This window comes from Hibiscus syriacus, unplaced genomic scaffold (assembly GCF_006381635.1).
Source record: "Hibiscus syriacus cultivar Baekdansim isolate YM2019G1 unplaced genomic scaffold, ASM638163v2 tig00005406_pilon, whole genome shotgun sequence".
In the NCBI taxonomy this organism is placed as follows: domain Eukaryota; kingdom Viridiplantae; phylum Streptophyta; class Magnoliopsida; order Malvales; family Malvaceae; genus Hibiscus; species Hibiscus syriacus.
The window spans coordinates 1,552,193-1,579,887 of record NW_024062056.1 but is presented as its reverse complement, the minus strand read 5'-3'; the positions used below and the strand labels follow the sequence as shown (position 1 = coordinate 1,579,887).

At 34.1% G+C, this 27,695-nt stretch overlaps 2 protein-coding genes across 2 annotated transcripts; both read left to right on the top strand.

Annotated features, from left to right (window-relative positions):
* Positions 1–2,382: 2,382 nt before the first annotated feature.
* Positions 2,383–3,012, top strand: LOC120199216. Its single transcript, XM_039200377.1, has one exon. The coding sequence runs from the start codon at positions 2,383–2,385 to the stop codon at positions 3,010–3,012; it is 630 nt and encodes a 209-aa protein (XP_039056308.1).
* A 9,842-nt stretch (positions 3,013–12,854) lies between these two features.
* On the top strand, positions 12,855–13,552 carry LOC120199215. Its single transcript, XM_039200376.1, has 2 exons — positions 12,855–13,191; positions 13,300–13,552. Exons 1-2 carry the CDS (start codon positions 12,908–12,910, stop codon positions 13,550–13,552), a joined length of 537 nt encoding a protein of 178 aa, XP_039056307.1. The 5' UTR covers positions 12,855–12,907.
* The last annotated feature ends 14,143 nt before the right edge of the window (positions 13,553–27,695 follow it).

Below are 27,695 nucleotides of genomic sequence, written 5' to 3'. Positions count from 1 at the left end.
AATATTGACATTTTGTTCGATTCATTACAACATGAGGTGGATAACATGGTCATTTTGCTTGATATTATCACAGTGGGAGGTAGGCATCCCCGTCGTAAATTATATCACATCATGAGGTAGATCAGCATAAACCTTTTGTTCGTTCTATCACAGAAGAAATTGGAACGATATAATCCTTGTACTTGCTTCCATCACAGAAGAAGTTGGATCAGTACTCCATTTTACTTTACTCCATCACTAAAGGAGGTAGGTCAACATCAGCATTTTTTCGATACCATCACAACATGACTTGGGTCGACATTATCATTTCACTCGATTTCATCACAGAAGGAGGTGCATCAACATGTTCGACCTTGTTTAGTTTTATAAAAGAATAGAGGGTTATTATAGAAGGTTCCATCGATTCTATTCAAGATAGTTATAGAGTGAGAACATGTTTTATAGAAGAGCTCGTTTGACCTTTTTTTGATTTTTGTGAAAAAATAGACGATTCATATAGGAGATATCATCTATTCTGTCTAAGACAATTTAATACTGAGAAGAGTTTATAGAAAGGTTTATTCAGGGTTAAAGTTGACTATTATCAGATTTTGAAGGGTTATGTGGAAAAGAACTTGGAGCTTGATGATAATGATTAGTCGGGTAAAATTGATGCTTTTTGTCTTTACTTCATCCCGTTCCATAACAATGAGCAAAGAGGGGCAACTATCATCACCTATTTTATTCGAGTGGTTGTGGCATTTTTAATGGGCTTTATGGTTAAAATATATATAGTATATAGTTTTTAAATATTTATTTTTTGATTTTTTAGTTAAATATAATATTAATATAATTTTTGTGGAATAAATATAGTTTGAGTTTTAGATATAATATTAGTATTAGTATTAGTATGAAGTTTTTGTGAATATAATAGTGATATATAATTTTTGTGTTAAATGTATAGTTTTTCATTAGTATTACACATTAAATATATTATATGATATAAGGTTTTCATATTACATAGAATTGATGAACATATTATATTAGTTATATGTTTTGTATTAATTTGATTTGCATGTATTCATATTAATTACAATATAGTTTGCATGTTAGAATATGGTATATTAATATAATAAATTCAACTATGTTAGCTCATTTCATTTTATAAATAATAGACCCAAAATATTAAATAAATAGAGTCCATAAACAAATAAATACTTTTACATATGAGTCCATTTAAAAAAAAATAAATACCCATTTTACAAAAAATATACAAGGCACATTATATTTTTGGAAAATTAATATTGTCGTCATTAAATTTAATCTGAAAATTTTGGGTTAATTAGATATTTATTTAGACGTCATTTTTGCAAGAAATTGTAAACTCGGAAACGAGTTACCACTTCCACTATCGTTACCCATGAATTTCGAACCAAACTGTATAGCTCGTGTTGACCGTGAGTGTCAATTAACAAAATTTAGTATTTTATTTACGTAGTTAATTTTAGAATTATTTATTTATTGAAATTATTTGATGTAGGCACTGAATTAGATTGATCTACTGTACGAGATGACCGTGGTAGAGGTTATTATTGATGTTAGCTTTTGTCTAGGTATCTCTCTTTATTTGGTGTTATATTACTTGTGTGTTATTATGTGCTTGGTTGATTGGAATTGTGATTGAAAACATGTATATCTATGAGTTGATTGTGATAAATGAGTTTAGGAAATCATGTATGGTGATGCATGTTTAACTGTTAAATCAGAAAATGACTGAACTTACATAATATGTGATTGTGTTTTTTTCTTGAAATATATGCTTCAAAAATATTATGTGATGCATGATAAATAGTTGTAATTGGAATTATGTGATGTGAATACATGAAAGCATAGTGAATCGAATTATATACTTCAGAATAAATATATGCTTCAGAATTAACATGCTTTGGAATATATGCTTTAGATATTTGTTCATGAAATTTGTTATTTATATTGGATCAGAAATCAGTTTTGTATGCCATATTGATGTCATATTGGGATGATTGATTGATAGGGGAAGTTCAGTGCATTCACTCGACAGGGTGAATGACATTTTTTCAAACTCTATGGCCTCTGCATTTGTTGCAGACCCCACTTATATGGCGTGTGGGTTGAATCTAATGTGGTTATGGGGAATCCACTCTTCTGGTTGAGATTGGAGTATGGGTGGGTGCATGAGCATTAGCATAACATTTAAATTGTTATTACCATTGTTGATTTGGCGTATGAATATTATTTTAAATGCTTCGGACTATGTTTTTACTTGTGATTGATTGCACTTTAGAGACACACCATTGTTGTTACTGTAAATGCTTACCATTGGTTGAGTTTGCCTACAATAACAACTTCCTAGCTAGTATTAAGATGGCTCCATATGAGGCTCTATATGGTTATAAGTGTCAAACTTTTATTGGTTGGATTGAGTTGGTTAATCATACACTATTGGGTCTGGATTTAGTTATTGAGGCAGAGCAGACTGTCAGGATGATTCGGGATAGACTGAAGATTGCCTTTGACAGACATAAATCATACGCTGATATGAAACATCGGGATATTAAGTATGTAGTGGGTGATGAGGTCTTCTTAAAAGTATCTCCATGGAGGACGATACTTCGATTTGGTCGGAAAGGCAAGTTGAGTCCTCTCTTTATTAGGCCTTACCGAATTATACATCGTGTTAGACCAGTGGCCTATCAACTTGAGTTACCACCTGAGCTTGCTCGCATTCATGATGTTTTTCATGTTTTTGTGTTAATACGTTATGGACCTGACCTGTCTCATGTGTTGGATGTGGGTAAGGTAGAGTTACGATCCAATTTGCGATTTGAAGAAGAGCTTGTTGAAATTCTCGAGAGGGATGAGAAAGTTCTTAGGAGGACTGTTAAGATGTTCAAAATCTTATGGTGTAACCGTGGTCATGATGAGTCCACGGTGGAGACCGAGGAGACCATGAAGGCTCAATATCCGTATCTTTTTCCTCCATGTAAATTTTGAGGAAGAAATTTTCTTTAAGGGGTAGAATTGTAACACTCGAAAAAATTCTCAAATTAAAATCCCTAAAATTTAGGAAATTTTAACCAAAATTACTAATTCAAAGTTAATGACCAAATTGTAAATTTGGAAACCTTTGATCCATTTTCAAAACCCTAGATAATTGGATGGCTTTTATTGTAATTAAACCTTTTTCTTTAAAACCTCACTACCCTCCCCCGATTATATCATTGTGCGACACCCTTTTTTATTTTCAAAACCCTAGCAGAAGCCCACCTTTCCCCCATTATTCTGCCACCGTTCATTGATTTCCACCACCGTTCTTGCCATTCGTTTGTCAGGGTAAGGTCATCGATCGACGTCGAATACCTCGCCTCAATCCCCGTACAAAACCATCATCAATGGTGTGGCAAAACTTGGTCGTTCCCCCCTTCGTGGGGGCTCCGCATCGGTCGTGTAGGGTTGGGGTAGTGTTGAGTTACTACCGGGGAAGGGTTCGACAGGCCTAAGTCACGATCGAACAATACCGTTGGCCTTGGAAAGCACCCCCGATCGTTCTAGTTAAGTGCTATTGCCTTTATCGTAAGGTGCCTGACTGTTTGGGGTTACGACAAGGTCAGTCGTGACTTCCTGACTTGTGGAGGTTGCTGTCAGTGCACCCACGTCACCAAAAATCTCCTCCGATGTACCTATAGATTATTATATTCGAACCAAATACTCGCTTTCGGTCTCCATTTCGAATTGAAAAATCAATATTTTCGTCTTTAAATTTAATATGAAATACTTGGGTTAATTAGATATTGATTCGAACGTCATTTTTCAGGAAATTTCGAAACAGGAACTGAGTTACCGCCACCGTTACCCACGAATTTCAAACCCATATAGCTCGTGTCGACTGTGAGTGTTAGTTAAAAAACTTTAGTATTTTATTTATGTAGTTAATTTTAGAATAATTTATTTATTCAAATTATTTGATGTACGCACTGATTTGAATTGATCTACTGCTCGAGCTGCCCATGGTAGGGGGTATTATCGACGTTAGCTTATATCGAGGTGTTTCTCTTTATTTGGTACTATATCACTTGTGTGTTGTTATGTGCTTGGTTGATTGGAATTGTGATTGAAAGCGTGTATATCTTTGAGTTGATTGTGATAAATGAGTTTAGGAAATGAGAAAATAACCTCAGTGACAAAAAATGTCTTATAATATACGATTTTAACCAACTTTTTTTGGATTTGCCAAAATGACCAACTAAATCGCAATGCGATCGATAATTCGCAACGCGATCTCCGGTATCGCAAATTAGTTTCCAGATTCGCAACGCGATTCTGACTATCGCATTGCGATTTCCCAAATTCGCGTTGCAATTTTCCTAATTCGCAATGCGAATACGTAAATCACAACGCGAATTTGGAAAATCGCAATGCGATTACGTAAATCGCAATGCGAATCTGTAAATCGCAACGAGATTCTGACTATCGCAATACTGAATTTCAAATTCGCAACTCGATTTCTGAATTCACAACAGGTTTTAGTTTCGCAACACAAATATTTTGGGTATATAACTACGCAGCAGCAGCAACTCATAACCTAAATCCCTAAATCGCAACTCATTCCATCTCCATCTATCACTCTCTCCGGCGACATCCGTTCCTATATCCAACGACATCCTTCCCCATCCGATAACATGTTTTAGTTTCGCAGCTCGTTTGTTTAGTAAATTAATTTACAATAATGAAATCATCTAATGTTGATCATATTTGGATAGATTTGTGTTTTGGTAGGTCATGGGAGAATGTTCATGGTGTTTTACAATATATGCCTTTACCCATGAATCTTCAACTAAAACTGTCATTAAAAAAGTTAACTTATGAAACTCTAATGTTACATGTTGCAAATAAATTGAATTTAGAGCCCCTAAGTGGATTTAGGCTATCTTATCAGAGAAATGGTAAAGTTTATTTGTTAACCGACAATGAAGATGTTGAACGATTCATTGCTTACATTAGTGTTTCAAGTGATGATGTTACATTGTATGTTGTTGAACCTAGAAGTAGTGAAGTTGGGTCAGTAGCGGGTAGTAATCAACTAAGTTTTTCAACCCCAGTTTATGGTGCTCAAAATTTAATGGTTCTACCACAATTTCATCACCAAGCAAATTTTGTTTCACCACATTTCCAATACCAAACACAATCTCAAAACCCACAACCTTTCCCTAATCCAAATCCCAATCAACTTTCAGCACCAAATTCCGGTTTTCGTATTGACCAGTTAGACGATGATGAGCCAACAGAAAAAATTGTGAGTACTAGTCAGTATTCGAAATTTGATCTTGGTCAATACCAGACTTTGATCTTGGTCAATACTTAGATTTTGATGATTTTTCAGAAGAAGAAACAGACCCTGCGTGTAATGATTTTGATATTGGTCAATACCCGAATTTTGATGATGAAACAGCCGTTGCCGAGGAAGATGTTGTTGATGATAATGAGAAGGAAGTTACGACTGTAAATGAACATGTTGAACATCCATTATGTAATTCATATAACACTGAAGAAGAAAAAGAAGAAGAAGAAATCCCCAAAGAAAAGTCCCTGAAGAAAATGCCACGGGAGTATAACTAGAATATTCCAGAATTACTTCAGATACCGGAAGAAGAGTTGGTAAAGATAGCAGTTGATTGTTACACAAAAATTATTCGTATCAAGAAAGATGATTGTTTTGATACAAAGGAAGACTTGAAGATAGCTTTGTATACGAAATGTGTGAAAGATGGCTATCATCTAAAAGTTAACAAATCAAGCAAATATCGTTTCGAAACAAGGTGTATGATTGACAAAAACTGTACGTGGCGTATGATTGCAAAGAGGATAAAAGATTGCGAAATGTTTCAAGTTAGGACTTTTATTGATAAACATACATGTTCAAGAACCCAAGTTTTTCCTCACCATAGACCGGCAAACAAAAAGGTGTTGGGTGGTTTTCTGGCTGAGTTAATGTTTTTGAATGGCAGGGTATATTGGGGACATGAAATTATGACTGACATGAATGCTCGGTTCAAGATTAGTATCTCATATTCTCAAGCTTGGAGAGCCAAATGTTATGTCTTGGAATTGTTGAGGGGGTCGCTAGAAGCATCGTTTGCCCAACTACCGGCTTATTGTTACAATTTAAAGCTGAAAAATCCTGGGTCAGTAACTCATATCAAAACAGATAGAGATTGACGCTTTGAGTTGCTGTTTATCGCCATTGGTGCTGCGGTTAGTAAATCAATATAATTTTGTTGACTCATTTTTGTTAGTTACATGCATTTCACATTTAAATGATTATATTTCTTGTGTATATGATTTTGTAGATTCGTTCGTTTATTAATTGCATGCGCCCAGTTATTATAGTTGACGGAGCACATTTAAAAGGTCGATACCTTGGAGTAAACTTATTAGCAGTAAACTTATTAGCTTACGGGGTTGGCAAATTTGAAACCTCTGATTCATGGACATGGTTTATGGGGCATCTTAGGGATTGCATAGGTCCTATTAGCAATTTGACAATCATATCCGATAGGGCAAACTCAATTGACAACGCTGTTAGAAGGTGTTTCCCAGATGCTTTTCATGGACTTTGTGGTGTTCATTTGTATAGAAATCTAAAATCAAGGTCTGCTGGTATAAAAAATCACAAATTGACATACTGGAAGGCTGTAAAAGCTTATCGGGAAGTGGATTTTAATAAGCATATAAACTGTTTAAGACGTGTTTTGCCTCAGTGTGCTCAAACACTAGAAGATGTCGGGTTTGAAAGATGGTCAAGAGTACATCAACTTGGAGCAAGATATGGTTTCATGACACCTAATAGTACAGAATCAATCAATTCTCTAAGTCGTCATTCCCAGAAATTACCCATTACTATGTTAATTGAGTTTTTTCGAGCCTCTATTCAACAGTGGTACTACAAGAAAAGAAACCATGCAGGTATTATTTCTTTAAATTCGTAACTTATCATATATTTTACTAAGTATTATTTATTTAAATTTACAGGTACATTGGAACATCGTGTTACACCATGGATAGAAAAAAGATAACGACACGTGTTGTGAAGTCAACGTCATGGAGAGTTGAACCATGTTCAAACACTTTGTTTGAAGTACTGTATAATAACTTAAATGGGCTTGTCGATCTAAATGCAAAGACGTGTAGTTGTATGAAATGGCAAACATCTGGTTATCCATATGGCCATATTATAAAAGTTTCTCTTCATCTAAACCAAGATGATTCAAGCGCATACGCTATGGATTGCTACACTACAGAAGTATATCGACAGACTTATGGCGAGATTGTCTACCCTATTCCACATCCTTCTGAGTGGGACATACCAGATGACTTACAAACAGTTTTGCCACCAGCCATGGACAGAAGGCTACCTGACCGACCAAAAAGTCATGATCGTATACCGTCTAAGGGTGAAGAGAAGAAGAGATCGACATATAGTCGGTGCAAGGAAAGTGGTCATACAAGGTTGACATGTGGATCACCAGTGCCATCACAATCATCTTTTCCTCTACCAAAATATGGATCCTCATCAAAATCCCAATCACAACCGGCTTCACCTTTTGGGACTGTTAACTTAGGTGATTTTTAAATGCAAACGTTGTATTATGTGTGAACTTTTAACATTTTCAGTTAGGCATGTATTAGTAACTTGAGTTTGAACATTGCTATGATATGTTCAGTTGTTATCACTTATTAGACATTCATTTGACTATCGCAATGCGGAAATCGCAACGCGGATATGACTATCGCAACATGGAAAAGACTATCGCAACGCGGAATTGACTATCGCAACGCGGAAATGACTATCGCAACGAGAGAATCGCAATGCGAAATGAAAATCGCAATGCGAAATGAAAATCGCAATGCGAAATGTAAAGCGCAACGAGTGAATCGCAATGCGAAAATGAAAATCGCAACGCGAAACTAATTTCGCGTTGCAATTTTTATTTTCACATTGCGATTCACTCGTTGCGCTTTTCATTTCGCATTGTGATTCTCTCGTTGCGATAGTCATTTCCGCGTTGCGATAGTCTGTTTTGCATTCAACATAATGCAAATTGAAATCAACAAATCAACTATTACATTTCAATCAATTAAACAAGCACAAATATTATGTACACATCAATTAAACAAATCAACATTTACAAATCGCAACGCGAAAATGACTATCGCAACGCGAAAATGACTATCGCAACGAGAGAATCGCAATGCGAAATGAAAATCGCAACGACAAAATCGCAACGCGAAAATGACTATCGCAATGCGAAAATGACTATCGCAATGCGAATTTGACTATCGCAACGAGAGATTCGCATTGCGATTCTTTCGTTGCGATAGTCAAATTCGCATTGCGATAGTCAAATTCGCATTGCGATAGTCAAATTCGCATTGCGATAGTCATTTTCGCATTGCGATTCTCTCGTTGCGATAGTCATTTTCGCGTTGCGATAGTCATTTTTGCATTGCGATAGTAAACTATTCTTCTTCTGCAAATTGAAACTTGAATGGATTGCATTACTTCAACCAAAAGACAACCAAAAACAAATACTAACTTCACAGGGTTAAAGAATAAACAGTTAAACAGTATTGGCAGCAACCAAATGAATTTACTAAGCAATCTAAGTGAAATTACGAGTAAATTTATCATCAAGTTAAATATGAAAAATATTAAACTTACCTCGTTGCGTAGAGTATGAACCTCGTTCTGCAATGATGCTACAATCTCACGTAGAGCTGCTACCTCACTACGTAAAGTAGACACCTCAACACGCCATACACCATTGTCATCGCGTAAAGTACCGACCTCCTCACACAAGGCATTGACCTCATTACGTAACTCCCCTAACTCATCCCGTGGAGGTGGAGAACATGGAGATAAACGTCGTGGTATCTTTGTCGGTCGCCTATCATGAGGTGATGGTGGAGAAGAGGCTCGATGATGTGACAGAATAGGTGATGACTCTCGTTGTGGAGGTGTATATTCGGGTCGATCAGGTGATGGCTCTGGGTGAGGTGATGGCTCTCGAAGTGGTGGCTGCTCATCATCCGTGCTATCAAAAAAACGCTTACTAGCTTGCCACCAATCAGTGGCAAGCTCAGCTTCCGTGGGTGTCAGCCTCTATAATGGAGTGTTGGCCTCCTAACAATATAAAAGCTCAAACAAAGTTAAATGTGTACTAGTAATAACTTGTTTATAAACATATGGTAGTATTTGTGTTAACTTACATTATTTATTGTAGTATACGGTAGTAAATCTTCCCATTGCCTCAAGGACCGTTTCCTCTTCCAGGAAATAGCCCTAGGAATATCATTAGAAGTTTTTAATGCATATGTCTGCATGGCGGGAAAGGCCTCAAATATCCAAATCTACAAACAATATAATAGCAAACATTAGTAATTATTAAAAAAGTAATTAAATTTTGGAAACATTATATAAAAATTATTACCTTAAAGGCCCAAATAAAGCATGACAAAGTGTATTTAGAACCATCGCCACGCAAACGTTTTTGATCATCAAAGGCAGACGACAACTTATTCCATGTAGCTCTCCATAGATACGAACCCCACGGAAACAGGTTCCATGCATTTAGGTCCTCTACCAATTTAATTAGATCATTAGGAATAGGTTGTCGGGCCTCTCTGCCTAAAAAACCGGCTTGCAAAAGTATTAGAAGGCATACTCGGACAACATCGACGTCATCCATCTGAGTAAAACCATCTTTCTTATTCAATAATCTCGTCAAGTCTTCCACGTGTAAATTCGGCTTCTCCGTTGACAGCTCAGGAAAAACCCTGGAAAACCATGATAGGCGGGTAATATGTCTAGTGTACCGATGTACATCATCGTGTCCGAAGCGTAGACCGGTGATTAAGCAAAACTCCTCCCGCCCAAAACACGTATACGTCGATGGAAAATCAAACCATATCTCTTCATCACGACGTTGTATAGTCTCTGGTAGATCGCTAGTCATGGTTTGAAGAAACAGATGGGTCAACATAGCATCTCCACCCGGATGTTGTACTTTCAGCCATGGTCCGAAGCAAATATCCTCAAATATATTTCTTTGTGCAGGTGAAAGCTTCGACGCAATTGTTTTGGCCAGGCTTACCTTATTTCTTAAGGTCAATTGAGCTGAATAAAAGTTCTGCAAAAACAATAAACATACCAATTTAGATATACCAAAAACTACACTGTGAAGATATAACAAGAACAATAAACATAAAGAGTAGTAGTTTATTCTTCAAACTTAAATTTGCAACACTGTGAATTTAGTATTTGTTTTTATTTTTTGGTTGAAGTAATGCAATTCATTCAAGTTTCAATTTGCAGAAGAATAATAGTCTAGCAAAACTTTAAATCGCAACACGAAAATGAAAATCGCAACACGAAAATGACTATCGCAACGCAAATTTGACTATCGCAACGCGAAATGAAAATCGCAACGACAGAATCACATTGCGATAGTCATTCTCGGTTTCAAATACTAAAATTGAAAGAAACTTTGAATGGATTGCATTACTTCAACCAAAAGATAAAACAAAGACAAATACTAACTTCACAGGGTTAAAAACTAAATAGTTTAGCAGTATTGGCAGCAATCGAATGAATATAATAAGCAATCTAAGTGAAATGGTTAATCTATTATTGAAAACACCAGTAAACTTATCATCAATTTCAATATAAAAAACCTAATAATAATGCAAAAATTTCAAAATAAAAATAATTAAAAAAACTAACCCTCGGTGGTTGATTTGGTTGATTTTCCATTTCTGACCGTGAATGATTTCGTCGGAGATGGAGATTGATATCGTCGTGGGGACTGATTTCGTCGGAGATGGGGACGGATTTCGCCTTAGAGAGTGAGAGATGGAGATGAGACTGAGTTGTGATTTAGGGTTTTAGGTTATGAGTTGCGATAACGGGATATACTGTGGACGGTTCAGTGTTCCAATATATTATTAATATATTTGTGTTTGGAATTTGAAAAAAAATACGCGTTAATACGAATGACGCTATGTAAATCGCATTGCGATTTTTCAAATTCGCGTTGCGATTTACATATTCGCATTGCGAATTAGGAAAATCGCAACGCGAATTTGGGGAATCGCAATGCGATAGTAAGAATCGCGTTGCGAATCTGGAAACTAATTTGCGATACCGGAGATCGCGTTGCGAATTATCGATCGCATTGCGATTTTGTTGGTCATTTTGGCAAATCCAAAAAGAGTTGGTTAAAATCGTATATTATAAGGCATTTTTGGTCACTGAGGTTATTTTCTCTTAGGAAATCATGTCTAGTGATGCATGTTTAACTGTTAAATCAGAAAATGATTGAAATTACATAATACATAATTGTGTTGTTTTCTCGAAATATATGCTTCCAAAAATATTATGTGATGCATGATGAATAGTCGGAATTGGAATTATGTGATGTGAATGCATGAAAACATAATGAATCAGATTATATACTTCAGGATAAATATATGCTTCGAAATTGACATGCTTTGGAATATATGCTTTAGATATCTGTTATGAAATTTGTTATTTGGATCGGATCGAAAATCGATTTTGTATACCATATTGCATGTCATATTGGGACGATTGATTGTTAGGGGAGGTTCAGTGCACACTTAACGGGATGAATGACACTTCTTTAGACTTAGTGGCTTCTGCCTTTGTGGCGGTCCCCACGTATATGATGTGTGGGTTGGATCTAGTGTGGTTTTGAGGAACCCACTCTTCTAGGTGAGATTGGAGTATGTGTGGGTGTATGATCATTTGCATAACATTTAAGCTGTTATTACCATTGTTGATTTGGCGTATGAATATTATTGTAAATGCTTCGAACTATGTTTTTACCAGTGGCGGATGCACTAAGCCTCATAGGGGCCAAGTGCATCTCCATTATTTTGAAAAATTGGTTAAATTTAGTTTAATGTATTAAGGAAAAAAGAAAAAAATACAATTTTTGTATATCCATTATTTTTAAGAAAAGAAAATTAAAATTTTAGACCTCAATTCTTAAATTTCTAGATCCGCCACTGATTTTTACTTGTGATTGATTGAACTTTAGAGACACACTAAGCCTTGTAGCTTACTTCCCTTAGTTCTTTCTTTCAGATATTCGACACTAAGAGAATCGGTATTTGGATAATCTCAATCGACATTCAGAATAATATTTTACGTCCATATGAATTTTCATAGACTTTCTTTTGATAAACTTTAATTATATTATTTTGGAATTATTTTATTTCACATGTATTTGGGACTTTGTACAATACTATTTATTTTGGGCTGCTATAAATGTTATAATATTTATTTGTTATAATGGATTTTCTTAAAACTTCTTGTTTAATAATATTTATTTGTGTTGGAACTAAAACTGTCTTCAAGCATTAAATGATTGCTTTAGAGCTTTAAAATAAAAACGGTTTCGTGATGGATAAATTTTAAATCGATCTAATTTCCTTTTAGGTCGAATTTAGGGATTACATTCACCAAATACGGTCATTTCTTCGCTCTTCCCCGACACTATGACAGTAAATATGTGGCGCAAATTCTAGTTCAGGGGTGGTGAAGCTGCACTGTATTCCACTCATGATAGTCAGCGATCACGATCGGATTTTTCTTAGTGACATGTGGACTAAAATGGCCAAACTTCAGGGAACATAATTATGTTTCAGCTCCGCTTACCACCCACAAACTGATGGTCAAACGGAAGCGTTGAATCGTTGCCTAGAAATGTATCTCTGTTGTATGGCTGGTGACAATCCGAATAGGTGGGACTCCTCATATTTGGTTTGGGCTGAGTAATGGTATAACACTGCTTATCACGCATATGCGGGAATGACTCCATTTCTTGCACTTTATGGACGAGATCCCCCTACGATTCTCTCGTATTTGGAAGGTAGCGCTTCGAATACTCAAGTCGATCAAGCCTTGCAGGATAGAGATGAACTCCTTTGTGTGTTGAAGCACAATTTGGTTCAAGCACAAGGCCGCAAGAAGAATCAAGCCGACAAACATCGTCGTGAGTTAGAATTCGAAGAAGGTGCATGGGTCTATGTGCGGTTCCAACCTTATCGGCAATTGTCCTTACGCCTAAGGAAACACGACAAACTTGGCCCAAGGTTCTTTGCTCCCTACCGCATTTTAAAACTCATTGGGTATGTGGCATACAAATTGGATTTGCCGGATTTGACTCGTATACATCCTTTTTTTCATGCGTCTCAACTCAGGCTATGCAAGGGTCAATCGCTGCAACAAATCACTCCACTGCCATTGCTGTGCACGGATGTCTTACCATTGTCTGAAGCTGTCAACCTTGAGGACAAGCTCATTCTTTCAGGAGGGGGACCTGTTATAGAAGGGACTAAGACTATGCCAAGGGGTGTTGAGGATATACTTGGAGATGGGAGTAACAACTCAACAGCATTTAGTAAGACCACCCCACGAATTACGCAGGAGCACAAGAGAAAGGAAGGCACCTGAGACTATAACAGATTTTGTCCGTTTCTGATAGACTTAGCATATAAATAAGACTGGCTTGTAAAGGAAATAGGAATCGAAAATCCTTGGAAATTCCCAATATTCAATCTACTATCTTCTTCTAAGTTTCTATTTTTTATTCACTCTATTTCTATCCTTAACTCGGACCCTTTCTTTTTTAATGAATACGACAAAAATGTCCTCTATTTCCATCCACAACTCAGACCCTTTTTTATGAATACGACAAAAATGTCCGTGTCTTCCACGGTTCCACCACATCAACAGTGCATTAAAATCTTGACAATTAGATTAGTGCACAAATTAAATTGTAACTGCGTGACTGAGAATTAATAATCTTATCGTTTCGATTTTTCTATATTATCGTCACATTTTCTTATATCCTAAACACTTAGTGCAGGAAGTAATTGCTTGTTGCTGCCATGATTGGATGCTCATGAAAGAAAATGTCGACGTGTTCACGTGATTTATGTTATTTTGATTTTTTTTAAAATAAAAATCATAGCAAATTTATTACGTTAGTAAGAAAAATGATATTTTAAATTAATACTAATATTTAGTTAACAATAGAAAACACGCGTTGATAGTTGCTTTATTTGATTATTATTTTGTTTTTAAATTATTCTTTAATTGTTGGTTTTTGTGGTTGATTTGTTCGTTTTAATTCATTTTCTGTTCAGGACACTAGATTTCAGAAATTGCACTAAAAGGATAAAATTATGCAGTTTTTTTGAATCAAGGCTGAATTAGTGGGCATGACTCTAGGCATAACGCATCTGACGAGGTGATGAGTCATCCATTCTAGAAGGTCCAATCATCACTTCTAGAAGGACGAATGGATCAGCCGAACGTATATGCAATTCGAATTTAAGTTAAACTCATGTTTTTAGGATATTAGTTTAAATATTATATTTTATATTATCTTTGTTTTTGATATTTTAGTTTAAATAGTTTAAGTATTTCTATTAGGAATTATCTCTTTATTTTATGAATTATATTTTCCCTATTTTTTAGGATTTTAAAGTCTATAAATAATCTCTCAATGTAAGCCTAGAAACACATTCAGAATTCATTATTATTCTTTTCTCCGGTTTTATAAAAGTTTTTCTTTTCTTTTTCAAAGTTCTTCTTTGTTTTATTTTTATTTTTATTTTTATTTTCAAAGATGCTAAATATGATTGTCATACTTAGCTAATTTCTCCATAGTCAAAGATTGAAGCGATGACTCAATCCCTATTGTGAGGATTAAAAAACACTAAAAATAACTTCGAGTTATTTTCTCAATTTTTGGAGGAATAAGATTGGTAATCGACCTATCTTTTTTAAAATCAGAATGTTTTTTAATCAAAAAGTCGACGTTGGTTCAGAAGTTCTGATTTATAATTGGGAGGAAGAATCGGCTCGTAGCAAGTTTGACATCCTGTGAACACACTTAGTGGCGGTTCGCTAATGGAAATTGAGATCAGGCTCGATTCTCATTGAGGTAACATAGTTCGAGTCGGGTTTTTCCAGATCTATAAAAAAGTTTGGCGCTAACGACGATAGTCGTAGTTAGTCTCCTTAAATGACTGATATCCAAAAATAGATTTTGGGTTATCGGTTCACAAGAGAGAAAAAGGTTACAGGAGTTGGGACCTGTACATTGTAACCGACGAATAACTGAAGTAAAAATTTATTCCAATGATCAATAGGAATTTGAGGCAAAATTTGGAGCCAGAGGCTAATTTCACTATAAGTTTCTCTTTATCTCAATCACTTTAAATCATTTAAATAATTATTTTCTTTTATTTAAGACTTATCTTTTTCTTTTAAAAACAACTTTTAAACCCCCTATTTAATCTCATCCAAAACTCTACCTTATCTCATTCTTTTCTTAATCAGAAAGTTCACTTAATCAGAAACACGAGAGTCCTTGTGGACCGACACCGCTTCCCTACTCTACTCTCTATCTTTCTTAATTTATTTATTATTAAGAAGTCGAAATTATTTTGACATTAAAACGACACCTGTCAAGATTGGTGTCGTTACCGGGGACTTCGGCTAAAATAACTGATAAAATTGTTTTTTTATTTATCACCAGAAGTAATCCAGGTGATTTAGTAGAGTTTAATCCAGAAATCAAAGCTTGAGCCAGAGGAATTCATGTAAAAACACTTTGAGAAAAAAGAAGGAAACGACAACAGCAACAACTGGAGCATTCAAATCTAGAATTAAATCTGGAAGGACCATATTCCTTTGATACAAACGAAGAACCGATAACCGAAGATACACTAGGCGTAGAGAACACACCATAACTAATGGGAGATCAGACGATTCGACAGTTAGCTGCGGTACCTGCCATACAACAACCTCTATGCATCACTTTTCCTCATGGCGCAACACCGTTTACTATGGAAAGAGACCTTATTTATCTTCTTCCTATATTCCATGAGCTTTCTAATGAAAGTCCACACTAACATCTTACAGAGTTTCATATGGTCTATTCAAGCATGAAACTTCAGGGAGTATATGAAGACCAAATAAAACTATGAGCTTTTCCTTTTTCTTTATTTGGTTTAGCCAAATACTGGCTATTTTATTTACCTCCCAATTCTATAAATACTTGGGCTGATTTAACTCATATTTTTCTTGATAGGTTTTTTCTAGCAGTAAAAGCAAGGGAATTAAGGAGAAGCATTCTGGGAATAAGATAAAAAGATGGAGAATCACTTTACGATTACTGAGAGAGATTTAAAAAGCTTTGTGCAAGCTATCCACAGCACAGATTATCCGAGTAAACACTCCTCCAATATTTCTATGAAGGGCTACTTCCAATAGAGATGAAAACTATAGATGTTGCTAGTGCATGAGCTCTTATAAACAAAACACCAGCTGCAACAAGGGAATTAATTTCGACAATGGATGCCAACTCTCAACAGTTTGGCACTTCAAGTGAACCCAACCGACGGGTTCACGAGATAAGTACTATTTCCTTAGAAAACAAAATCAATAAATTAACTGATATAGTTAATTCTTTGGTTGCAGGGAAAATTGGATCAGCAAAAGTATATAGAATATGCACAATGCTAGATCATCCAATAGACTGTTGTTAAATGCTATAGGAGGAAGTTGGCGCAAAAGTAAATGATGTAGGGAACTTTCTAAGACCTCCTTAGAGACCCTATAACCTATACTCCAATACTTATAATCTAGGATGGAGAGACCATCCAAATCTAACTATAGATAAAACTCAAGGCAAAAGCAATCCTATCAATAAAGACCCCCATAAACATTTCAACCTCAAAAGTCCTCTCTGGAATCCATTGTTGAACGTTTAGCCTTGTACCAAGAAAAATTCCAAAATCGAATCGAGCCCATCTACAAGAATTGGATAAACAAATGAGCCAACTAGCTCAAACCGTGGGAAGATTAAAATCACAAGGGAAGTTACTTTCTCAAACGGAGTCAAATCCAAGAGAGAATGTAAGCGTCATCACTCTTCGAAGTCGTACAATTGTCGAACAAAAAGTTCCAAAGAATGTTGGCAAAAATCCAAAAAGGAATGAAAAAAATTCGACACCTCATATAGAAGAAGAACCAATTGGCACAGACCCTCTTAACGAAAAGAGAATTTACGCAAATCCCTAGAGAAAGAAGAAAAAAGTTTCAAAGCCTGATCCGACACCATCTCCCTATAAAACTCCGCCACATTTGCCTTCCAGGTTAGTAAAAAGAGACAAACAAGCTGAAGAGAAGGAACTTCTAGAGGTGTTCTGAAAGGTTGAAATCAACATACCCCTCCTTGACGTAATCTGAAAAATACCAAGGCATGTTAGATTTCTTAAAGACCTCTGTTCCACGAAAAGAAAGCTTACCGGAACAGAAAAGGTGAATTTGGGAGAGCATGTTTCGGATGTTTTCCAATGAAAGCTTCCACCAAAGCTAAAAGATCAAGGCATGTTTTCTATACCTTGCAAAATTGGTAAAGTTGGAATTAAATGTGCAATGTGTGATTTAGGAGCTTCTATAAATATAATCCCTTTATCTATGTTCAACTTACTTTCTAATGAGAATTTGAAGGATACAAGAATAACAATACAGCTGGCAGATCGATAATTTTTCCCGAAGGACTCTTGGAAGAAGTCTTAGTTAAGATAAATAAGCTTATATTTCCAGTGGATTTCTATGCCATTGACATGGGAAACGACCGAAAATAATACTTGTTCCGAGATACTTTTGGGTCGTCCCTTCCTTAGCATAGTAAATACGAAAATCGATGTAAGAAGTGGAATTCTTCAATGGAGTTCAACGGTAAGATCGTAAAATTTGATGTATACAAAACAATGCGTTATTCTGCTAATGCTACTAGTATAAACTTTGTAGATGTCATTGACCATGTCATTGAATAATTTATAGAACATAACTTTGTCGATAATCTGTGCAGGGAATTAGAAGAACTTGACTATGAAACCAGGGAGTTTGAAGAAATCTTTTTAGTTAATTCAAATTAATGTTTTATTCCTTCAAAATTTAAGTTGTCACCTTCTGTTATACAGACACCTCAAGTCGATTTGAAAGAATTACTGAAGCACTTGAAGTATGCATTTTTAGGTGAAAATAAAACTTTTTTCGGTTATTATCTCAAGTAAGTTATCGAAAGAAGAAGATGATGACTTGGTAATAGTGTTACGAGCACATAAAAGAGCAATCGGTTGGACTATTGTCAATATCAAGAGACTTATCCCCTAAACTTGCATGCACAAAATCAAGATTGAAGAATGAACAAGCCCGTCAAGGGAAGGACAACACCGATAAAATCAATCTATGATGAAAGTGGTGAAAAAGGAAATCCAGAAACTTCTTGATACAAATATAATTTACCCAAGCTCATATAGTAATTAGGTAAGTCCATTCCAAGTGGTTTCCAAGAAAAAACCAAAGTTACGATAATTGAAAATTTAGAAGGCGAGTTAGTTTAAACAAGAGTTTAGAATGGATGCAGAGTTTGCATCAATTACAGGAAGTTGAACTCGTTAACTCAAAAATATCATTTTCCTCTTCCATTTAAAGATCAAATGATAGAAATATTAGCTGATAAATCTCATTATTGTTGTCTTGATGACTTTTTAGGATTTTTCCAGATTCCAGTGGCACCAGAATATCAGGAAACGACATCATTCACATGTCCCTTTGGCACCTTTGCTTATCGACATATGTCTTTCAGACTATGCAATGCACCTACCACATTCCAAAGGTGTATGGTTAGTATTTTCTCTGACTATATCGAGAAAGGTATTGAAGTCTTCATGGATGACTTCACTATTTACGGTAATTTGTTTAATGAATGAAACATTAAATTTAACAAATGTGCTTAGACAGTTAAATTATGAAAAATGTCATTTTATGGTTGATAAGGGCTTAATTCTAGGCCATATTGTTTCTTCAAAAGGGATTGCCATTAATAAAGCAAAAACGAATGTTATACACTCACTTCCTTACCCCACGACTGCGAGGGAAATTCGTTCTTTTCTTGGACATGAAGGATTTTATCGCATGTTTATTAAAGACTTATCGAAGATAGCATAACCTTTATGCAATCTACTTCAGAAGGATCAAGAGTTTAATTTTAATTCAAAATACAAGGAGTCATTTGATTCATTAAAGGAGAAGCTTATATTAGCCCTAATTTTTAAGCCACCAGATTGGAATTACCATTTTGAACTTATGTGTGATGCACCTGATACAAGCATTAGAGTCGTTCTTGGTCAAAAAATTGACAAAGAGCCATATGTCATAGCTTATGCGTCTCGAACATTGGATTCAACTCAGAGAAACTATTCCACAACAAAAAAAAATAATTGTTTGCTATAATTTTTGCTTAAGAAAAATTTAGATCTTATTTGCCTGGCACTAAAATTATTATTTATTCTGATCATGTAGCTTTATATTTGATGAGCAAAAAATATGCAAAATCGAGACTTGTAACATCCCAAAAGTTGGGGTAGTGACCAAAATATAATTTTTGGAAACTTTGAAGCATGAATCCAAAAGATTGAAAAGTCTAGGGACTTAATTAGAAATATTTTGTGCAAGATGGTTTAGTAAATAATTAATGGAGTAAGGGGTATAATGGTCATTTGACAAGAAATATTTTTATGTCCCCTTATAATAAGAAGTAAACACATGGATAAGGAAAAAAAGGGAAAGAAAGCTCTAGAGTTATCTTCTTCCTCCCGTGGGAGCTTGGCTAAAGGTGAGTTGGTCTTAAACTGGTTAATTCTTTCATTTTAGAGTTGGTTTTTATTTATGGAGTGATAAGAAAACTTAAGCAAAACTTAAGGTAGCTTAAAACTCAAGAATGAACAAGATATAAGAGATTTGGTAAAATGAGTTTTTGAGTGAATTATGAAAATAGAAGGAGTCAATGGATTTTGAAGTAAAATTTGACTTTTCATCAATTAAAATAAGAAATTCAAAGTGTTTGAAACAAATTTAGAACATGTTGATAAATTGGTAAGATTCTTGGTTTCCAAATTTAAGATAGAATATTGGATATGAAGATGAGTTAAAGTGTTATAAGTGGGCTAAGATAAGTGTAGTTAAGTTTAAAAGGCTAAAAAGGAGGTTATATAAGAAGAATTAAGTGAAGTGTTGGAAATTTTTGGGCTAAGAAGCATTTTCTGGGTAAGGGGGTATCAATACCTTTTGAGTAGGTACCGATACCACAAGGCCAATTATGAGGAATTGATTCATGGGTATCGATACATGTATGAACATTATCAATACCATATGGAAGGGGTATCGATACCTATGTGGAGGGTATCGATACCCAAGGGAACTTCGAAGCTAATTTTGGTATCGGTATCCTAGCATAGAATTATTGGTACCGTGAGGGTGGTATCGATACCACTTAAGTTGGAAAGTTGAAATTGGAGTTTTAATTTGTTTATATTGATAAGAATTGTCGCAAGTAATTTGAACTACGATATTTATTGGATTGTGTATTCGTGTAGATATTGATCGAGAGTAAAGTCCGGACAAATTGACAAGTAATAATCATCGTGGATAAGATAAGAGATCGGTAGTTGCTAGTGAGGCCAGGATAAGATAAGATAAGAGATCGGTAGTTGCTAGTTAGGACATATTTCACATGCCACTCAGTGGACCCTTATACGAGTTATGGTGACAGTATATGTGCACAACCTCAATGTACTCGTATATCTTTAGTTCTCACATATGCACATGGGCTAATAAAGAGATAATATCAAATATATGTGTGTGATATGAAAAATGTTATAGAAATGATATGATGTCGTGTGTATAGTGTTTGAATAAGAAGGTTAAGTATAAAAGTATGTGATTAAAAGATAAACTGTTAATGATGATTTATGTGTATGCATGTATTTCTTACTATGTAATCTGATATGATTTTATGTGATATGATGAAATGAAGTGATTTGGTATAACATGATAGAATAAAACATGCATGCATTGTTAAATGTTATAAAGTGCATTATAAGTCTTATAAGCCTCACTAAGTCATCGACTTAGCGTGTGAATGTTTCACACGTAGGTTGCAAAGCGATAAGAGAAGCTAAGAGGATCAATACAGGTCAGCATCTTCCTTACGAAGTTCATATCATAAAAGTAATGATTAATATGTATTTTGTTATTTTGAATATAGTTGGCATGTACTATTAGATTTAAATTGAATATGCTCTGATATGTTTTGTAAAAACTAATTGATTTTAATTAAAGTAAAGGATTCATTTTCTTAACTGATGAATTTAAGATTTTACTGAATTGTAAAGACAAGCATTTAGAAAAGTCAATGTGACACCTCGGACTCGGATCTGGGTTGGATACAGGTTAGGGGTGTTAAAAGACTTATCTGATGGATCCTTCTTTTACAGGAGTTTAAGTTAGAAATTAAGGATAAGAAGGGGTACGAAAATATGGTAGCAGATCACTTGAGTCGAATTCCCCTTCCCATAATTGATCTACCACTTCGAGAAGAATTTCTTAAAGAAAATATGATGGTGGAGCAAAACAGAACTCCATGGTTTGTGGATATGATTAATTATTTGGCCATAAGGAAGTTACCATTAGATTTACCGAGAGCTAAAATCAATCGAATTAAATGAGAATAAAAATTTTATATTTGGGATGATCCTTATTTATGGAAGGACTACTCAGATTAGGCAATTTAGTGATGTATTACAAAAAATGAGGTAAATTCAATTCTACAATTTTGTAACTCTTACTCTTGTGGTGGTCATTTTGGGCCAAACCGTACAACTCATATAATTCTTGAATATGGTTTCTTTTGGCCTAACATGCAATACCCTAAATATTAGGTCAGGGATTAAATTAAAAAGAATTAAAATTTGAAGATTTAATTGAATAAATGGTAAAAGATGATAAAATGATTTGAAATAGTTTTTTTGAACTAAATTGTATAGAAAGATGAATAAAGAGGGCACTTTTGTCTTTTAAGAGGGAAATTGAAATTTAATATATCCCTATTAAAAGGGGGGAAAAGAGGAAAGTTTGCCATATCTCTCTTTTCTCTTCTTTCCCGTGAACAAGCTCTCCCCCCATAGTAAAGGTGAGATTTCAATTTGATGGTTTATCCTTTTATTTTTGGTTAGTTATTGAATCCTTGAGTATGAGATAAGCTTAAGGAAAGATTAGATGAGATTAAAATGAAGAGATAAGGGAAATAATGAGGATTTTATAAAATGGGTTTTGAAAGGATATGTTAATATAGGAGTGTTTATGGATGTTTTATGGTAGATTTGACTTGTCATAGAGGCAAATGAGAGACTAGAAGCATTGGATAGGATTAAAAACACATTAAAAACAGTGGTGTGATTCTTAGAACTTAATGTTCTTGGTAGATGTTGATGTTTTATGCAACAAGATGAAGGAAAATTTGTATGGATAAGTAGAGAAGAGTTAAATAGCATTGTTGGGTGTAAATATAAAGAAATTTGGCCTCATTTGGCTAAAAATCGGGTTAAAACTATTAAATCTGGGTAAGGGTATCGGTACTGATAGAACAGTACCGATACTATAGGCTAAAAGGAGATGAAATTGCTGGATAGTATCAATACTGATTCAATCAATATCGATACCGTTAAGGCAATATCGATACCATTGTAAGGGTATCGATACCAAGCAAACATCAAATCTAATTTTTGTATCAATACCGTAAGGGGGTATCAGTACCATAGTATGGTAGTATCAATATCATGGTAAGGGTATCGATACCAGGAAACATTGAACCTAATATTGGTATCGATACCCGAAGGGGGTATCAGTACCATATTATAGAAATATCAGTACCAGGGTAGTAGTATCGATACTATTGATCTTGGAATGGCCAATTAGGTTGAAACTTTTATAGAAATTGAGATAATAATATTTTGAATATTCTTAAAGTACAAGGTTAAGGAGTATACTAACATTGGTATGTTATGTGTACTAAATGGATACTTATGTAGATCGGAACCAAGCTCCCGAATCTAGCAAGAAAAGGGAGAAAGATAAAGTTGCTGATTAGTCAGAAGTCTCTACACTTTATTAGCGGGGATTACTAGGTGAGTATCTTGTTGTAAGTATATAAGAGGAAGAACATTCAAATTAGAATGTTTAAATTTATATATGTTTTATAATATTGATTATGTTATTTTTATTTATGGAAATAATATTATGAATAAATTTTAGAGTATAAACTACTCTAAATCGAATTCATAATTAAATTTGCATGAAAAAATGCCATAGCTGAAATGCATATGGGTGCATTATCGGTATAAACGAATAATGCATATGGGTGCGTTATTGGCATGAAAGGATGCCATAGCTGAAATGCATATGGGTGCATTATCGGCATAAAAGAATAATTCATATGGGTGCATTATTGGCATGAAAGGAAGCCATAGTTGAAATGCATATGGGTGCACTATCGGCATAAAATAATAATTCATATGGGTGCATTATTGGCATAAAGGATGCCATAGTTGAAATGCATATGAGTGCATTATCGGCATGAAAGAATAATGCATATGGGTGCATTATTGGCATGAAAGGATGACATAACTAAAATGCATATGGGTGCATTATCGACATAAAAAAATAATGTGTATGGGTGCATAATTGGCCTGAAAGGATGTCATAAATAAAATTAAATTTAATGAAAAATTACTACAGAAAAATGAAAAGAAAATGTATAAGAAAGAAAGGTATGTTGGACATACTAAGGATGTTTATGATAAGAGTTATAAAAAGAGTTTGGTTTCACTAATATGGACTTATTTAATCCTTATGGATGATACAAATTAGTTCAAAAACTAAGAAATTCATAATAAGCTTATGAATTTTCGTATTAGTAGTGGGTATACAATTTACCTAAATTATAGTAAGGGTTAAGAAATGAAAGTATTAACACTACCTATGTAAACTATAGAGTTTATAATGAGTTGAGAGAGTTCATTGATATTATGAACAATTATTATAGTATAAAATGTTCTAAAATACAAGATTAATGGCCTAATTGTGCATTTGAAAGAAAGGTGTCATTTATGCCAGTTAGATGAAAGGCTAAGTGCCTTTGAGGCCTAGTTATGCATTTGACAGAAAAGTGTCAATTATGCCAGTTAGATGAACGGTTAAACACTGTCGAGTAAAAGATGAACGATTAAACATTTTTGAGTAAAAAGAATAATGGACTAGGTGTGCATTTGACAGAAAAATGTCAAATATGAAAGCTAGATGAAAAGCTAAATACCTTTGGGTAAAAGAATAAAGGAATTATCATGTATTGTGATATGAATAGTATATAAATGATATGAAGTGATGATATATATATATATATAATGTGCCACAATGCATAACTAATATGAGTGGATATTATAAAAGAAAACGTAAACAGAACATAATGGGCATGAGAGGATAATCGAAGGAAAATACAAAACGGTGTATTAACAGTATTTAAGGTGCCGCCATAATGATTACAAAAGATACATGATCAATTAGCATCTTGGTGCAATACATGTATAGTATATTTACATTTAATGTACACATGGAAAACAAAGAATAAATGGAAAATATACAGAAGGATAAGTATGATGGGCATATTAGGAATAATTTCTATGCAAGAATTATGGTTTAATTGAGAATGGCTTAACTGGTCCTTATGAATGATGAGATTAAATTCTTCATTTAGTATTTATAAAATACTGTCATATAATCATAATATCCTTGTTGTATTATGTCTCACTAAGTTAATAATTAATGTGTGTTTATTTCACGCGTAGGTAAAGGCAAAGATTAGTTGCGTAAGGAGTGTAGAAGTACCAACAACTTTCATCAATTAAAGGTTGACTCATCAGTAACATTATGACAATCTTATTCATTTTGAGAACTTAGTTGGCATGTAATTAAACTATAGTAAATATTTTTTAATGTTCTTAAGTGATAGTTTTAGTATGTTGCTTCTATAAATATCATATTTGTAGTTGATCAAATTGAAACAAAATTTTTAAGGGTTTTCAAATGACAAGTTTTTTTTAAATGACGTGACCTCTATATCTCGTGTACGGAAAGGTATACGGGATATGGGTGTTACGTTTATTGGTATCAGAGCTATAGATTTAGTCGATTCTCGGCTAAAACTAGGTTTAAATGAACTGAGAAAAAAGATTACATGCCATTAAGATTGTCAAAGTTACTAATATAGTGTCAACTAGAGTGTGATTAATGTCACTCCTTACTAACTTGAAAGTTATTATTATGTAAATTTTAATAGTTGTTGGAAATTAAGGATAAAAGTAAGAAAATTGATAATATTAGAAAAGAGGGTCGAGATCACAATCGACCCCAAGAAAATCCGACATGACTTCAGTATTGTGTCTTAGAAGGGTAAAAGCTGCTAGGAATTTCCCTCCATTTTGTGGAAGAATTGCCCCAGTGTTTAACGACGTTTCTGACTTTGAGGAATACTTAAGTGAAGCAACAAAGTGTTTAAAGTATGGTTAAATGGAATAAGCATAAATGAAAAAGCGGTAAGTACATTGACCGCTAAAAGCTTATAGAAAGAGGAGTTGTTCGTGGATCAGCTGATTATGAGTTGTTTAAGAATAAATGTTAAGTTTTATGAATCTAATAGAGTTTTTTTACAAAGCAATTTGTGAAAATGGATTTATTACCCATTTCATACTTCGATGGAGTATTATTTAAATTTGAGATTAATTCTCGAGAACTTGGAAAAGTGTCAAGTTCGTAATGAAGGGAAAAAGAGTAAATTGGTTACTAATGTAAATTTAGCATTAACTGCTATGAGGTTATTGCTACAAAGTTGGCAAGTCTTATTATTAAAGGATGTGGATAATTAGACTTTCATAGATGAGATAGAAAATGTTTCAACTGCATGAGAATATTTTTAAATGAATCCGTAACAGTTATAAGTATTACCTTAAAAAGGAAGTGAAAGATTTTAAAAATAAAAGTATTCTATTCAACTTAATCTCGAGTGAGATGGTAGCGGTAAATCCTAAGGAGGGGGTCATGGTGCAAGAGTGAGTTGGACATGTAGTAAATAATTAATAAAGATTACAGGGGCTATGTTCCATGTGAATCTAATGAAATTGTCATATGATGAATTAAGATCATATTGGGTATATGTTGTTTGTCTCTAGAGATGATTAGGTCAAAAAGAAATATATATATATATATATATATATAGTTTTTCTGGTTAATGTGATAGATACTCAATTGATTAAAGAAGAATTGTCTGATAAATTCACAAAAGTTGGGAAATTATAGATGCATTTTCAGATAGAATTATGGGGTTATCTCCAGATTGAGAGGTGGAATTCAAAGTTGATGGTTATTAGAGTACTGAACATGTTTCTCTGATTTCATATCCCATGACTTAAACACGTTAAGAGAATTAGAGGCTCAATTATAAGAATTGATTGATCAAAGTTTATTAGTCTAGGTATTTCATCATGATAAATAATTGAGTTATTAACGAAAAGAAAGATAAACATATATTGTTATGCCTAGATTTTGGCGGTTAAATAAGATTCTTCGAGAGAAGAATTTATATTTCAAACTATCTAAATATGAAATTCTGGTTAACAAAGATGGCTTTCATTGGTCAGGTTGTTTCAGTATAAGGTATAAGAGTAGATTCTAAGAGAAGCTCATGTTGTAGTAAATTAGAAACTCCCAAAGAATGATCCTGAAGTTTGGAATTATTTGGGGCTTGTTGGTTACTATCGAAGGTAAGTGAAGAACTTTTAAACGTTAGCTTTGCAGCTAACTAAGTTTTTAAAGAAAAATATGTCTTTTGTAGAGCGGAGAAGGGTCAAGAGAGTCTTTAAATGCTAAAGAGAATTTTAAATAGAGACACCAATGTTTATACAACTTGAGTTGGGTAAAGAATTTGTAATTTTTTTACTAATGTATATCCCAACGATTAAGAATTTAAAAAGATATTATTTTTAAGACATTAATATGTTGACTATGCATTTAGGTGAAAACAAGAGGTACCAAGATTTAACGAATTGGGTTGGTGACCTGGTCTAAATAGAATCAACACGAAAATAGAAATTTAATTAGAAGTGGATCATGAAAGAATCAGTACAGATTTGGACTAGAGAAACCCAGAGACTGTGTAGTACAATGATCCCTCTAGTTGTAGTATTATGGTAAAATCACAAGGTCTTTAAATTCGAGGACGAATTTTCTTAAGGAGAGAATTGCAATACCCCAAATATTAGGTCAAGGATTAAATTGAAAAGAATTAAAATATGAAGATTTAATTGAATAAATGCTAAAAGATAAGAAAATGATTTGGAATAGTGTTTTGGACTAAATTGTATAGAAATATGAAATAAAGAGGGCACTTTGGTCTTTTAAGAGGGAAATTGAAATTTAATATATCCCTATTAGGGATTTAAAAGGGGGGAAAAGAGGAAAGTTTGCCATATCTCTCTTTTCTCTTCTTGCCCATGAACAAGCTCTCCCCCTATAGCAAAGTTGAGATTTCAATTTGATGGTTTATCCTTTTATTTTTGGTTAGTTATTGAAGCCTTGAGCATGAGAGAAGCTTAAGAAAGGATTAGATGAGATTAAAATGTAG